Source organism: Dipodomys spectabilis, unplaced genomic scaffold (genome assembly GCF_019054845.1).
Source record: "Dipodomys spectabilis isolate Male_0828 unplaced genomic scaffold, ASM1905484v1 ptg000019l, whole genome shotgun sequence".
NCBI classification, from domain to species: domain Eukaryota; kingdom Metazoa; phylum Chordata; class Mammalia; order Rodentia; family Heteromyidae; genus Dipodomys; species Dipodomys spectabilis.
In genome coordinates, this window is record NW_024870696.1 from 1,021,649 (window position 1) to 1,035,216 (window position 13,568).

The following is a 13,568-nucleotide window of genomic DNA, read 5'->3' on the forward strand; positions in this document are numbered from 1 at the left end:
TGGCTGCTTCAAGGACTGCATATGGTAGGGGTTAGCACTCATGACCTTCACTTTCTTACAGCTTGATTGAGAAGGTGAGGCTGGGGGCTGGGAAGGTGGCTCAGTGGTAGAGCGCTTGCCTTGCATGCCTGAGGCCCTGGGTTCGATTCCTCAGCACCACATAAGCAAAAAGAAAAAAGCCGGAAGTGGCGCTGTGGCTCAAGTGGTAGAGTGCTAGCCTTGAGCTGAAGAGCTGAGGGACAGCGCCCAGGCCCAGAGTTCAGGACCCACAACTGGACCCAAAAAAAAAAAAGAAGGTGAGGCTGATGGATGGTAAGGCTGCACTTAAGAGTATACATTTGTGTGAGTGTGCACTTGTATTCTTATTCAAAATTTAAAAGCTTTAAAGCAGTAGAAAAAAAATGCACCACTGAAATGTGTAGCGAATATTGAGAACTGTTTTCCTGTTTTACTGAAGTACTGTTCTCTCCCCCTTCTTCCTCTCTGTCTCTCTCTGTAACCCCTTACCCCAAACACTCTGGTGCCTTTACAATCCCTATTAAAATGCTAAAGTAATAATTCATGGTAAAGCAATTTAATTCCAGAAAGGTCTGCCTCAGTGCTCACGTCCTGTGGGTATTTCTACGTTCAAATTAAGGAATGATTTCATAATAGTTTTCATAGCAAATCACATGCAACCTTTATGAATTCCCATAACTATAACCCCTTGACCGATGACTTTGTTCAAAGAAAGACAATTGCAGACTTGTGGCTCTTACTCCTCCAAGGGAGGCCCTGGAGAGCCCTCCTGACACCCTTCATTCTCCTTCATATCACCTTCCTGTGCAGCCAGGACTTCTGTGTCTGCAGAATTCTCAACCACCCACTGGCACTCATAGACATGGACAGCCTTAACCTCCTGTGCATCCTCGCTGGCCACAGCTAGGGCTGCATCGCTGATCCCTCCTATCACTTCTAGCTCTTCTGCAACCTGACTCTCCCTGGAGCAAATAGGGTCAGAACTTAAAGTGCCAACTTCTTGTGGCACAGCATGATCCTCCACATTGCAAACAGCCTCACCTGCATCCTCCCTGGCTTCCAGCTCCCTCTCAGTGGGCTGTGTGGCCCCGGCTGGCTCTTTGGTGGGGTCTACGTGGTCTGTGCCCTCAGGGTGCCCTTCACCAGCAGGTGGACAGGCAGGGACACTGGCCTCTGGAAATGCCCCCAGATCCACCCCGGGGGCCTCAGCCTCTGGAGCTGGAGGATGGGCTTCCTTCTTCTCCATGTTGTTCTCTTCACAGTTGTCCTGGTGAGCAGAAGCCTGGCTGACGTCTGGGTAGCACTGGACTTTTCCTTCTTCATTTGCCTTTTCTTGGAGCCCAAGTGTCCCTTCATTTGTGTCTTTTCTGGTTACCAGAGCAGACTCCACAGGCACTTCCATGGACACTGACAACTCTCCGAGATCTTTCAAGGAGCCTGAGGCAGCCCTCTGTTCTGCCTTTTCGTGGGTGGGCTCTTCATTCTCGGGGGTCTCTTTTAACTCCAGCTCAGGAACATGTGCACTAAGAGGTGTCTCGATGTTTTCTGCAGCTGCAGGAGTCACAGCAGAGTCATGCTCGCTTGACAGAATCATCTGCCCATCCTCACCTGAAGGAGGGCTAGGCCCAGAGAAAGAAAGGCTTTCTCCTTCAGCCGATGAACAAGGGAGCTCAGGCTGCTTCTTTTCCTCTGACTCCTGGAACACTTCTTTACTTGGGGTCTCATTATCTGGAGGTCCTGGCAAAAAAGCACACGCCGTTGTGGCAGAGCTGGCCAGGTTTGTTCCGGTGGGGATTTTTAGATCTGTCAAACTGGATACACTTTCACTGGGCAAGGCCATGTTGTCTTCAAATAAATTGTGCTTCTTCAAGATAGCCGCTTCTTTGATCACTGAGAGGTTAGAGAAAACAGAACAGAACATGAACACCCTGCAGAACAAACCTGGATTTTCTGAGTTTATTCAGAAGCCAGACACCTCTGTCAGCTCCTCTCACCATCAAATTCTCAAATACAACACCATGGAAACCTTACTTCTGTAATGATCAAAGACTGCAAGCTCTTTCAGAACACAGAGCCTTGGTAACATTCATTCATTGATTCACACAAGCAAACATTTGCTAGGCATCTAACAGGGGGATCAGCAATGGAAACTTAGACCTTTGCTTTCAGAGCTCATGGTTCACAATGTATTTCCCTGAGGGAGCCTCCCCGCATCACAGTTTACTACCTGTGAATATATGTGGCTAGTTTGTCTACTTCCACTGGAATACCTCAAGGGCTAGGACAAGCCTTAGGATACTCTGCTTTTCCTCTCAGTGTAATCCTGAATGCATAGTATGTACTGAGCATGTAGCTGGTCTGTAGAGTCCAAAATGGACATACATGAACATCTAACCTAGCCTCATAGACCTTGAGAAGAACAAAGCCAATAACAACAGAAATAACAGCATCTGGCAATTTGGCTGTGGCTCTCCACTAATGGTTGTGGATAAAATGTGCACCATGACCACATCCAACGAGGTCTCATAGATTTATACAATCTATATCATTCTCTCAGCAGCCAACAGTTAGACCCCCTTTTTGACCAAAGTCAGAGTATCATGACAGTATTTCTCACAGGGAGAAGTATCTGGAGAAAAGGACTCTTCTAATTCTTCATGGTGGGCTAGCCATGGCTTTGATTTGTGCAGATTCTACACTTTCATTTTTGGTCCTACTTGAGATCTTCCCCAGGAATACCAGTTAAGGTTCAGGTTCAGTTTGGTAGTAGCTCTCTTCAGCATATTTTAAAAAATCATTGTTTTCCTCTTCAAACTTTCATTCCAGGCTAAGCTTGGTTACGCAGCAGGTTGGGTGCTAACACTGTATGAAGCTTCATAGGGCACTGTGCCATTGCCCCGTGTCTTTTTCTGTCTGGTTGAGTAGAAGCAGGGAATGTGCTGAGAGAGCAGTGGCCAGGCCTTGCTGCTGAACTCACCTCTACCAGGCTCTGGGAGGGGTCATGAGCCAGTGCCTAAGAGCCCTTGTCCTTGTGTGTGACCCAGTGTGGGAAAGACAGCGCTTCATGAAATACCCCATACTTAGTCCCTTTAAGCCTTTATTTTCTCATCTGTAAAATGAAGCTTAACATCCTCATCTTATAATTCCTATCTTTTTAGTTTTTTTTTAAGTTTAGTTTTGCTTTTATTGTTGTTGTTGTTGTGCTGGTACTGAGGCTAGAACTTAAGCCTACATGTTGTCCCCTAGCTTTTTTGATCAAGGCTGACGGTCTACCTCTTGAGACATAGCTCTGCTTCCAGCTTTATTTTTTTTTGGTGGGGGTAGGGGTTAGTTAACTGGAGATAAGAGTTTCATGGGTTTTTCTTTCTTTGGCTGGCTTTGAATTATGGTTCTAAGATCTCAGCTTCCTGAGTTGCTAGGATTACAAGCATGAGTCACTGGCACCCAGCTTCATAGCTTATATTGTATTGAAAGAGAAGAATATTTAACTGGCCAGCAAAACACAAGCCAAATCATGAGTGCTCAATCAAGGTTGTTGTCTTTCCTTCTTTCCTTCCTTTTCCTGGCACATGAAAGCCAGTTTCCTCTTCCTCTTTTTTACTGTCTGGAGTCTCATCTGAGGAATGCTTCCTTCCGTGGGGAGTTCCCTTCTGTCCAGGACAAGCTCTCCCCCCCGCCCCCCCCCCCCCCCCCCCGCTTACCTTTCAGAGTTTCATCAAGAAGAGTCTGATGCAGAATCTCCTCATAGACATTCTCAACATGGATCATATGAGTATGATCTGAGAAGATGAACTGCTCATATTTCTGAAGCTCCTAGACAGTGACAGTGAGAGATAAGAATAACGTAAGATACTGGACATGCAAAGGAGGAAAGCAATGGCCCACAAAAAGAAGTCTAAATAGTAACTCAGTTCAACAGTCTTTGTGCTCTCTTCAACCCAAGCTCCTATGACCTCACATGACCTCTTTAATCCAAAATACTGTGAGCTTCATATAACCTTGACATAGCTAATACCTGTCCATTGGAAGGGTGCATACGGCCATTGTCCTTCTCTCTACTTTCTTTGCACTGGGAACATGTCCTCTGCTCTGGGCCTGGGCGCTGTCCCTCAGCTCTTCAGCTCAAGGCTAGCACTCTATCACTTGAGTAACAGTGCCACTTCTGGCTTTTTCTGTGTATGTAGTACTGAGGAATCGAACCTGGGGCTTGATGCATGCTATGCAAGCACTTTACCACTGGGCCACATTTCTGGCCCTCCTTTTTTTTTCTTCCTATCATAACCAAACTGTTTCCTTCTTTCTTTTTTTATTTAATGACAACAGTACTTTGTTGAGACAGAAGTTACATCCAGTAGAAAGCACAGATTTAAAAGTGTAGTTCAATAGCACTTAATATATAACTATACTCAAGTAGCCAAAATGTATATCAAGATGGAAGAACACTTTACTAACCCCCCCATCACCACTCTCTACCCCAGGATCCTCTACCACCCTTCCAGCCATTCATCCCTCTAATATGAACACTGATTTCATATCGAGAGAGATATGATAGATTTTTTTCTTCAACTTTATATAAAGAAACCATACATTCTTACATGTTTGCTTTTCAGATTTACTCACATGGCTGCATCTAAATGGCTAAACCAAAATCGTTAGCCCTTACTCATTCTCGATATTGGGATTTTTCTCCCTATTTTCTGATTGTTATGAAGATTGTATGAACATGTTTTGTCCTCATGCTAATAACAGGCATGTCATTTCTTTTTTGTAGACTTAAGGACTTACTTTTAGGACTTATTTGTCTTAGTCATATATCTAAAAATGAAATTTGAAGTTGCTAGGTCATGTAGATTTTTTTTTTAGCATTTTTGTTTTGTTTTGTTTGAAATAAGGTCTTGCTCTATAGTTCATGCTGGACTTGAAACCTCAATCTGCCTTTCACATGGTAGGATTGCAGGCATATGCCACTATACCTGGTAGATGTATGTTTAGCTTTATTAAAATGGGGACTCTTTTCCAGTTGAACAGTCTCTGTAAAAGCTCTTCTTTGCCTCCACCTGACCTTGATACCATGGATTCTCGCTCAGACAGCCCAGGCACGGTGCACATTTTCTTATCAGCATGAAGGAAGGGCAGGGAACAAAATGCAGCAAATATTGCCTAGTCATTAACTCAGTAATCCTCATACCTAATAGTACTGGACATGGTGGGGGAAGGGGCTCCCAATTCAAGGCTCTTTACACCTTTTACCTGAATAGTCAGGGTTTATAGCAGGTGACTGGAAGCTATCACATTCATACAGCTTTCAGAGCTAAGACTTGGCGGAGCTGTGGCCCAGGATTATATTGTATGGCCATGGGCAATAATAGAGTTCCTTTACACCCACCAGGAAAAAGACGAAGAGTTGGCAAGAGTCAGGAGTTCTTTGACCCCTGGAGGGTTCATGAGATAGAACTGGTGTACAGTTCTGGAAAGATCACTGCACACAAGACTGGACACTGCCATTGAGCCATGACATCACTCAGAGGTAAATGGAGGCACACAGGCTCATGGCCCGAATGTGTTTTCATCCTAATGCTAATCCTCCTGTCAGTTCCTTCCCATGCAGCGTTCAGTTCCCTACCAGGATTGGGTAGAAAGAGGCATGATCCAAGGAAGTCCTCCTTGATTCCATGAGCAGAGTTCAGCACCTTCCCTGAACTCTTCCCCATAAGGCCAACACTGTGTCCCCAACATGGCAACTTGGGTATCTGTCTTCTGCTTACACACTGTGACCCCCAAGACCATGAGGACTATGGTTTGGCAGCCTCACACAATGACTAGATCATGTCTGATGCATTTGAATGCTTATTTGCTGAATAGAGTGCTTTCATGTTTCCAACCAGCTAAAGGATTCTGTGGGAAGAGATAATCAAAGGACATTTAGATGTGCCCAACTTCACAAAGCTGATATTAAATCAACTGAATTGTGTCATAGGCTTAACTTTTGTAGCAGTTGAATTGGAATTCTGAGGGAGATTCTTGTGGAGTACTTAAAAAATATTCTAGGCAATTATAATGCATACTTAGTACCACAAATCTGAGAAGATGCTACTTAAAAAGAGAAACAAAAAAAAACACATCTTAGTAAAAATAAGGAGTTCATGAAGCTGATAATCCTTCAATTTATCTATTCTATAAATCTAGATTTTTTTTTTTATTTCAATTCTTTTTGTGTGCCAGTCCTGGGGCTTGAACTCAGGGCCAGGACTTTATCCTTGAGCTTTTGTGCTTTAGGCTAGCTCTCTACCATTTGAGCCACAGCTCTACTTGTGGCTTTTTTTTTGGTAGTTAACTGGAGATAAGAGTTTCATGAGTCAGGTACTAGTGGCTCACACCTGTAATCCTAGCTACTCAGGAGGCTGAGATCTGAGGATCGTGGTTCAAAGCCAGCCCGGGCAGGAAAGTCCGTGACACTCTTATCTCCAATAAGCCACTAAGAAACCAGAAGTGGCTCTGTGGCTCAAGGGTAGAGCACTTGCTTTGAGCTGAAGAGTACAGTGACAGCCACGGGTTCAGAGTTCAAGCCCCACACCTGACCAAAAAGATAAATAAATAAATAAAAGAGTTTCATGGACTTTCCTGCCCAGACTGGTTTTGAACCACAATCTTCAGAGTAGCTAGGATTACAGGTATGAGCCACTGGTACCTGGCAATCTAGATATATTTTTGAAAGCTCTTGACAATGACATACTATCTTGATAACTCAGGATCACAGGCTCTGGGAAGCAGTCTTGATTAAAAATCATATAAGAGCTTTTGTAGACTGGGCTCAACTCACTCTGCTGATGCCCGGGAAGAGGGCATAGTTGAGAAGGGGAACTCCACGCTTGCCTCATCTGGGAGGGGGGTTTCTCAAGCCCTGCCTTTACAAATGTCTCCTAAACAAATGACTATGTGCATCTGTGTTTTCAGGTGGAACCAGTAATCTGTCAAGCTGCTGAACTGTTCTGTCACATAAGGCTAAGGGATGGATGCTCAGAGATGGATTCTTTTTTCCCTGGCTTCAATCAAATCCTTTTCGACTAGGAAATATACACCCAGAAATGAATGCCAATACTAGACATGCCAATGTGAAGAAAAACAACATTTATAGGATATAAAAAATGACCGAAGAAAAAAATGTCACAGTAAAATAAATCACATAGAAGATTTTAATGCTTTCATGCTTGGAGAAGCTCCAAGCTCCCTAAATGCCTTTTCGAAATTCTAAGCTCTTTATCATCTACCCCAACAGGGAGTAGATCTTGTTCAGGTCCATGATTCCTTTTTACAAAATAGACATAGTAATCAGATGGTGGTGGACTTCTAGTTATCTGATTGTCTGCTGTGTTACAGGTGAGTGTGAATAGGCTGAAACTGTTAACCAGCCCACTGTCTCTAGACCTGTTACTTAACCACTCTGTTTTCCTCATTTGCATAGGAGGCTATAAATAGTACCTTTCAAAAGGCTGCTTCAAAGTTGATTTCCATAATCCATACAAAATGCTTCCCACAGTGGTTAGTGCTTGATAAAGCTCATAGATGTTAATTGCATCATTCTAGTCTTCTCAGTCTTAAGAAAGTCCTTGCAAAATATTCCTTCCATTGCAGGAGATGTAATCTTGTCCCAAAGAGAAAAAGGGACTTTTCCAGAGCCCCAGAGGAAAAACATGGAGAAGCGAGGACTCAGTCCAGGCTTTGAACTTGCCCATTGCTCTGCTGAACACGAAATCTCACCTTCTCCATCACCTGCCCCTTCATGCCTGAGGCTGGCAACAGCACTACACGGCATCCCTAATTTCAGTAAACAAAAGTTACTGGAGGGCTGGAATGTGGCTTAGTGGTAGAGTGCTTGCCTAGCATGCATGAAGCCCTGGGTTCAATTCCTCAGTACCACATACACAGAAAAAGCAGAGAGTAGTGCTGTGGCTCAAATGGTAGGGTGCTAGCCTTTGGCAAAAGAAGCTCAGGGACAGTGCCCGGGCCCTGAGTTCAAGCCCCAGAATTGGTTAAAAAAAAAAAAAGTTACTGGAGAAAATAGCACAGATTTCCTTCTGTAATCATGTTCCTTAAGTTCTCTTCTGGATGTAGTAGCCAAGTGTCAGAGTTGATGATTCCTTTTCTAATAGGGATCACAGGCTCTCTTCTTAGACATCCTTTGTCAAGTTCTCACTTGGCTCAAGTTCAGATCATTACCCTTTGAGATTTCTGCCATTCCAGAGGCAGCAAATCTGGGCAGCTTCTTGTGCTTTTAAAACGAAGTCGATTAGCAGTTTGCCTGTGTAATCTGTGTATCTTGAGCTATTTTTGCATTACAACAGCAGACTTGTATGGTTACAAGACAAATAAGCCCACAAAGTCTAAAATATTTACAATCTGACCATTTATCAAACAGCTCTCCCACCTGGCCCTGGGTCTAGCCAACTACTTGCAAGTGTGTACATTTGACCTTCAGAGACAATAGGAGCCACGTATTTCCTTACTGGTTTGCACGTGGATGCCAGTGCCTTCTGCACAGTGGGCAGTGTGATTTGAACCAAGGCCTCCTGAAAGATCTTCTTCCTGATGGTGCTGCTGTCATAATCATATTGCTGTCAACACAGAAGCATATGCTAAATTGTAGCATTCCAGTATGTTAACATTTGCTTCAACAAACAAACAAAATCAGCCACTCACACCATCTCACTTCCTCCACTCCTCTAAATTTCTATAATTCCCACAAATGCCAGGTGTAGGGTAAGACATCCTGATTTAACTCATCTTCTCCTCTTACAGATGTGGAAACAAAGGGAAGACCAAGCCAGGGAAGTGGCATTTGTCTTATAAAGACATTGGGGAAAGAACTAAGGAGTGAGTTTGTGCCTCATCACATGGTTCGGATAGACAGATAAGAAAGAGGTTGACTCTTTCTGCTCTACCCAAGCCTGGGGACTTGGGTATATCACAGGCAATCTGAGCTCCCAACACAGGCATGTGAGCAGAATAGTCAGGGTACATGAAGAATGATTGAAGAGAGAAGAGTACTTATGCTGAGAACATAACTTGAGGGGAAATGACAGCTTTACTTAAACAACCAGTCTACCATGAGGAAGAAAAGGATATACAAGGAAGGAGGTAAAACTAGAATTACCAGTGGTAAGGATCTTAGTCTAACCTAAGAAAGTATATTCTTCAAGGCAGAAGTGTCCAGAGATGGAATGCTGAGCCCAATCCATCTGCTTGGGAAGAAGAAGGTGAATGCACCCAGTACCAGTGAGATTGCCCCTGGCAGGTAGGTTCTTGACACTTGATGGGAGGTTGAACTAAAGGAATTCTGAGTCCCTTTCAAACCTGAGCTGCTAAGGTCTGTACACCCTTCTGTTTGTTTTCTTCTGTCTGCAAACAACACTTCACAGTGATATTGTCTTTTCCTTCAGCTCGATTGCTAGGACATTCATATCTGTGTTACCACTATCAAGATTACTTTTAATCTCAATTTGGTTGTCAAAGTTTTCTCTTACCTACAAAGTATCAGAGATTTCATCAGGGATGGAATTCAGAGAGCACTGTAGATTCTGTGGCGTTTTAACATTTTGTCTGAATGTACTGTTAGTAGGCAAGTGCCAGGAGAGTTGTAGCTTTAAGCTCATCATTGGCTAGTGTGTCTAGCTTGTAAGGCACAGGTGTTTAGAGGATTTATTTCCTCATTTGTACAATAGGGACATATTCTAATCCAATCATAAGTTCTTGGGAAGATCAAGCAAAACAATATAGCATTTTTAAAGACTCTAAAACTGCATGATATGTGTTGAAATGCTTATTGTTGCAGCTGTTTTTGTGTGCACTTATACATGCAATACATTTAAAACAATTCAATATGGTGGCTGTCTTTTCCTTGAGTATTTCCTTTCCCTTGAAGTTTTGACTTGTCTTAAAAGTATTGACCAATGTAATGGATTTCACTACCCTGTAAATGTGTTCAAGTCAAAGATGGTGTCTTGTCTATTTTCGTATTCTATGTAATTGGTACAATGCTAGTGGACAGCCAATAAAGTCCAACTGCTTTCTACCTGTGTGCAATGATGCTGAGGACCTGTGGTGCCTAAAGTAGCCACTAGATGGCAGAGCAGGCACAAAAGTCAGCTGAGAGATGACTGCTACTGGTGCCTCAGAAGGAGCGGGGAGGGGCAGCTCGGCTTGGCAGAGGGTACAGTGTGTGTGCACTGTATTTGATGTTGGTATAATTTGTGGAGGGGAAGGGAAAAAAAGAAAATGTTTAAATAGGGATACAGATTGATCCATTGCAACAATGAGATGTACAAGACACTATGTTGAAAAACGAACTTTACAATTTAGGCGAGGGAGGGGGGTGGAGGAGGGGGGAGTGTAGTTGAGGAGGTGGGAGGGAAGGGATGGTAGGGGAAAAACAAAGGAGGAGGCAACAAAGCTTGATAGGAAATGCACTCATTACCTTGCTCGTGTAACTGGAACCCCTCTGTATGGTATTTTCACAATAAAAAAACTTACTTAAACAAACAAACAAATACCAGGGGCCACATTCTTGTTGGATGCTTTGCAGCAAAAGTTTTACCTTTAAGACTCGGAGCTTGACCTTCTCAATGGCAGCTGCTGTTCTAGATTCCTCTCCTTGGAGATGTGGGGCCAGTAACTGCTCAAAAGTGAACACAGCGTTCTCCATCAGCTGGAAACCAAACCGACACAGAGAGTATAGTCAATGCTCAGGGTCACTAGCACAGGCCTTCTTGGCTTGATTCAGAGATATGAGAGGAGAGGAACCATCAGAATTTTTCAGATACGCTCTGGGCCTGACCCAGATCACCAGGGACCCAACCCCACTCCCTTCATTGTGAATCAAGCAGCCATATGGCCACCAGGGGTGCAGAAAGGGCTGCAAACACCCCTTTGCCCAGTTGGTCTGTCTGTCTAGTATCACTTCTCTCCTCCCCATCATCCCGAAGGGGAAACCCTAGAATGGAGGACAGAGACTGTGGCCTGTCCTATAGTTGCCACCCCTCCCCATCCCCCCTTCTTCCTCATCTGTGATTCTCCTCCAGCCGTGGGGCTACAGCCATGGGTTAAGGAGATGCGGGCGTGAGGAGCCTCTCTGCCCACACTTTGGGCTGCACCTCAGAGCTTAGGTAGATAGGAAGACCGACAGCGCATGCCCCTCTCTGCTTTTCCCCTGCTCCCTACATGCCTTCCTATCTCTGCAAGGCTGGGCAGGGGCCCAATCAAGGCTGGCTGGTGACAGCAGATAAGGAGCCTCAGGAGTCCCGTCGCATTCCCTGCAGCTGTGCCGCTAGCATACCGCCGAGGACCAACATTCTCAAAGGGATCACTGTTAAACTGCTGCCCAATCAGTGCCTCGTTCATCTTTAATTCCTCACAACTCCAAGGTTAGATAAGAAGATGTATTGCTTACCCAGCCCATAACTTCGAAGAAAATGATGCTCTTTGCTTTCCAAAGCATCCAGCATATAACTCTGTCAAAGCACTTGCCAGATGCCAGTATATCTATCTATTTCTCTCTCTCTGGATTCTTGAACTGGGAGCTGGCACAGTGTCCAAGTCCACAGCGAGCTCCCCCAGGACATTTGTGAAATAGACTTGTGGCTGAGCACATTCCTCCTTTGTTCTAGTGAGAAAGAGTCTCTAAGGCTGACTGCATTACTGCTCTGGGGGTGACAGGAAAATGATAGAAACCTGCCGATTGGACCCAAAATTTAAATGTGATTGGTTGACTTACTGACATTACAAATTAACTTAAATCCACACTTCTCAACCCTAGTTACACACTAGAAACAAAGGGAATGGGGGTGGGAGAATTTTTAAAAATTACATGTGTGTATATGTTTGCTTATATGTATGTATGTATGTATTATGTATGTGTGTATTTAATTCACAGGATGGGGTATTAGTGACAATATTTGTCAAAAGTTCCATCAGTGGGATGGGAGTAATAGAGGATAATTATAATCCCAGCTACTGGTGAGGCAAAGATAGGAGGATTACAGTCTGAAGTCATCTCAGAAAAGTATAAGATTCTAACCCCCAAAATAACTGAAAGCAAACAGAAGCGAGCTAGCAATGTGGTTCAAGTGGCAGGGCACCTGCCTGGCAAGTATGAGATTCTGAGATCAATCCTCAGGGCTGCTTAAAAAATAAATCCTTCCCAGGTGTTTTCTAATGTGCAGCCACGGTTTAAGCCAGTCAATTAATTATCCGTTGGCACCACTTTATTTCTCTAGAGATTTCTTTATTATGTTCATCAACTTGGAGGAAGGCCAGCAGGAAGGACAGTGTGTCCTTGATCATCCCAACTAGGGAAACAGCCTGAGTTCCTGGGCTGCAGGATCGTTCTGCCTCCTCTGCCTGCACATATTTTCCTCTCTCTCTCTCCATCCTCATCCCAGGCGATCCCTGATACTCCCACCTCTTGCATGTAGTTCTGTGTCCTCTGGACCACCAGATCCACGTGCGGGAAGCCGAAGCGGCTCTTGAGATCCTGCAGGCGCTCTTGAAGCAGGTTCACTTTAGTGTAGCACGGCTCCATCTTCACAGAATCCAGCGGAAGGTTCACAAGCTGGCTCAGTTGCTATATTTTGATGAAGGGAATAAGGAAACACTTTCAGATTTAGCAATCAGATGTCCTACATATTTCAGAACACCTAACTGGCAAATCATCGAATGCCTGTTCTTAGAATGCATCACTACTAACAAACGACACCTGTGGCACCTTCAATAGTCCTGTTTCCCTCCTGCACTCTGTTCTAGGAACCGCTCTCTTGCTAGGACAGAAGTCATGAAGAACCAGCTGACACCAAGGCCCAGGGGTGCACACAGGAACTCCCCATCTTATATTGGCCATGGACCGCGAGTTTCTACTTCCAGAGCTCACGAGGCAGCCAGGCAGGCTGTCTGGCACATGGAATTGTTTGGGGCTCCAGCTGTCTCCAAGGAGTGACATGTTTCAAGAAGCCTGGGGAGGTTGGGAGTTGCTGGGAGAGAAGCCAGGACTCCTCACAATTCTGAGAGGCTCTTCTAGTGCCCCTGCACCCAGGCCCTCTGCTCTGACTTGCTTTCTAGTGCTACTGGGTGGGGTATGGATGTGAGGAAGACGCTCAGTGGGGGAAGTGGGCAGTGTGTGTGGAGGAGGGCCCAAATCCAGCTATAAAGTCTGGGAGACAGGCATAGTGGCTCATTCCTGTAATCCCAGCACCTGGGAAGCAGAGGCAGGAGGATCTTGAGTTTGAAGACAGCCCGGGCTACCTAGTGAGACTGTCTCAAATAAATACACTTATCATGCATTATTACATTTGATTTATTATAAAGTTATTCATTATAAACTTAATTATAACGTATTATAAATATAGTAAATTTAATTTATATAAAATTATAATCCATTATGAATTTAACAAATAAATTATAAATCTAATTATTGTAATAATTCAACCATTATAATCTATTACAACTTATATGTATTTATTATAAATATAACTGCAATATATTCAATGTGTACAAATGTAATT

The 13,568-nt window shown here is 44.1% G+C and overlaps 1 protein-coding gene across 1 annotated transcript in view; it reads right to left on the reverse strand.

Annotated features, from left to right (window-relative positions):
- Positions 1-252: 252 nt before the first annotated feature.
- Niban1 (niban apoptosis regulator 1) overlaps positions 253-13,568 on the reverse strand; it is a 148,314-nt gene continuing 134,998 nt past the window's right edge. Inside the window, exons 10-14 of the mRNA XM_042674546.1 lie at positions 12,473-12,634; positions 10,610-10,720; positions 8,523-8,630; positions 3,720-3,831; positions 253-1,908 (exon numbers count right to left, since the gene is read on the reverse strand). Of these exons, the coding sequence (XP_042530480.1) occupies positions 755-1,908; positions 3,720-3,831; positions 8,523-8,630; positions 10,610-10,720; positions 12,473-12,634 (1,647 nt within the window). The 3' untranslated portion in view covers positions 253-754. The remainder of the gene's footprint in view (positions 1,909-3,719; positions 3,832-8,522; positions 8,631-10,609; positions 10,721-12,472; positions 12,635-13,568) is intronic.